The 2,778-nt window shown below is 43.7% G+C and overlaps 1 protein-coding gene across 1 annotated transcript; it reads right to left on the reverse strand.

The window, feature by feature from the left end:
- Positions 1-555: 555 nt before the first annotated feature.
- Positions 556-2,576, reverse strand: LOC132359049 (heat shock cognate 71 kDa protein-like). The gene is given in 2 exon segments (XM_059912288.1): positions 556-1,846; positions 1,849-2,576. Coding segments are annotated over 2 exon segments (1,938 nt in total). The 5' UTR covers positions 2,536-2,576; the 3' UTR covers positions 556-595.
- Between the last annotated feature and the right edge of the window lie 202 nt (positions 2,577-2,778).

Genomic DNA, 2,778 nt, shown 5'->3' on the forward strand with positions numbered 1-2,778 from the left:
TAATGCACGTGAAAAACAGGGTAACCAGAAATCAAAAATATACAGTACAGTCACAAAAACCAAAAAGAAGAAAACATAAATATAATACAAAAGAAAACCTTCAAAAAACAAAAGGACAAATAAAATATAAGATCAACAGGAAAACAGGGTTTAAAATGGCAATAAATACATATCTGTCAATAATTACCTTATGTTGTCAATGGACTAAATGCTCCAATCAAAAGACACAGAGTGGCAGGTTGGATTAAAATACAAGAGCCTAAAACATGCCGACGACAAGAGACCCACTTTAGGGCAAAGGGCACACACAGATTGAAAGTGAGGACATGGAAGAAGATATTTCATGGAGACGGAAATGACAAGAAAGTCAGGATCACAATATTTATATCAGACAAAATAGACTTTAAAACAAAGACTATAAAGAAGGACACTATAAAATTATAAAAGGATCAATACAAGAAGAGAATATTACACTTGTCAACGTATATGCACCCAATATAGGAGCACCCAAATACATAAAACAAATACTAACAGACACAGAGGGAGAAATCCTTCAATGTTGTGTGGAACAATGCTAAACCTATGCTAGGTTGGCTTAATCAACCTCTTCAATGGTGGGCCCAGAGAAGGCACCACCAGACGGAGGAGCTCCACCACCAGGGAAGCCCCTGGGCATTCCTCCTGCACTCTTGTACAGCTTGGTAATGATGGGGTTGCAGACTTTTTCCAGCTCCTTCTGCTGATGTTCAAATTCTTCCTTCTCTGCAGTCTGGTTCTTATCAAGCCAGTTGATTATTTCGTTACACTTATCAAGAATCTTCTGTTTGTCCTCATCATTAATCTTGCCTTGAAGTTTCTCATCCTCAACAGTAGCTTTCATGTTGAAAGCATAGGATTCAAGAGAATTCTTCAAAGACACCTTATCCCACTGCTTCTCATCTTCAGCTTTATACTCCTCTGCTTCCTGAACCATGCGTTCACTGTCTTCCTTGCTCAAACGGCCCTTGTCATTAGTGATGGTAATCCTGTTCTCTTTTCCTGTACTCTTATCTGCAGCAGAGACATTGAGGATGCCATTGGCATCAATATCAAAAGTGACTTCAATATGAGGAACACCAGGGGGGCGGGCAGGAGGTATGCCTGTGAGTTCCAACTTGCCAAGCAGGTTGTTATCCTTGGTCATGGCATGCTCACCTTCATAAACCTGAATGAGTACACTGGGCTGGTTGTCCGAGTAGGTTGTGAAGGTCTGCGTCTGCTTGGTGGGAATGGTGGTGTTGCGCTTGATGAGGACAGTCATGACTCCACCAGCAGTTTCAATTCCAAGGGAAAGAGGAGTGACATCCAACAGCAGCAAGTCTTGAACATTTTCAGATTTGTCTCCAGATAGAATGGGTGCCTGGACAGCTGCACCATAAGCAACAGCCTCGTCAGGGTTGATGCTCTTATTCAGTTCTTTCCCGTTGAAGGAGTCCTGTAGAAGTTTCTGAACCTTGGGGATGCGGGTTGAACCACCCACCAGGACAATATCATGGATCTGAGACTTGTCTAGCTTGGCATCCCAAAGGGCTTTCTCCACAGGGTCCAGTGTGCCACGGAACAGGTCAGCATTCAGTTCTTCAAATCAGGCACGGGTAATTGAGGTATAGAAGTCGATTCCTTCATAGAGGAAATCAATCTCAATACTGGCCTGGGTGCTGGAAGAGAGAGTGCGCTTAGCACGCTCACAAGCAGTACGAAGGCGACGGACAACCCTCTTATTCTCACTGATGTCCTTCTTGTGCTTGTGCTTGAATTCTGCAATAAAATGGTTGACCATCCGGTTGTCAAAGTCTTCTCCACCTAAGCGGAGAAGTGGGTATCTCCAGCTGTAGATTTGACCTCAAAGATTCCACCCTCAATAGTGAGGACTGACACATCAAAAGTGCCACCACCTAAGTCAAAGATCAGCACATTTCTTTCTGCTCCAACCTTTTTGTCTAAGCCATAGGCAACAGCAGCAGCAGTTGGCTCGTTGATGATTCTAAGTACACTGAGCCCAGCAATAGTTCCAGCATCTTTGGTAGCCTGACACTGAGAATCATTAAAGTAAGTGGGTACTGTGACAACAGCATGGGTAACAGTCTTCCCAAGGTAGGCTTCTGCTATTTCCTTCACCTTTGTCAAAATCATGGATGACACCTCCTCTGGATAAAAACCTTTTGTCTCTCCCTTGTATTCTACTTGAACCTTAAGCCTGCCTGCATCATTCACCATCATGAAAGGCCAATGCTTCATATCAGACTGGAAAACAGCATCATCAAATCTTCGTCCAATGAGGCGTTTGGCATCAAAAACCGTGTTGGTGGGATTCATTGCAACTTGGTTCTTTGCAGCATCACCAGTCAATCGTTCGGTATCAGTAAAGGTGACATAGCTTGGGGTAGTTTGGTTCCCCTGATCACTGGCAATTATTTCCACCTTTCCGTGCTGGAAGACACCCACACAAGAATAGGTGGTGCCAAGATCAATGCCAACTGCAGGTCCCTTAGACATGGTTGCTGGAGCGCAGGCCCAGGTCCACTGGAGGAGAAAAGAGCAACCTATAGAGCTGCCGCCGCGTTCAACGAGATAGTAGTAGGAGACTTTAAATACCCGACTCTCATTAACAGACAGATCTTCCAGCCAGAAAATTAATAGGGCAACAGAGATCCTAAATGATGTAATAGAACAGTTAGACTTAATTGATATTTTCAGGACATTACATCCAAAAAAGGCAGAATGCCCATTCTTCTCCGG

The sequence above is a fragment of the Balaenoptera ricei genome, chromosome 2 (genome assembly GCF_028023285.1).
Source record: "Balaenoptera ricei isolate mBalRic1 chromosome 2, mBalRic1.hap2, whole genome shotgun sequence".
Taxonomy (NCBI): domain Eukaryota; kingdom Metazoa; phylum Chordata; class Mammalia; order Artiodactyla; family Balaenopteridae; genus Balaenoptera; species Balaenoptera ricei.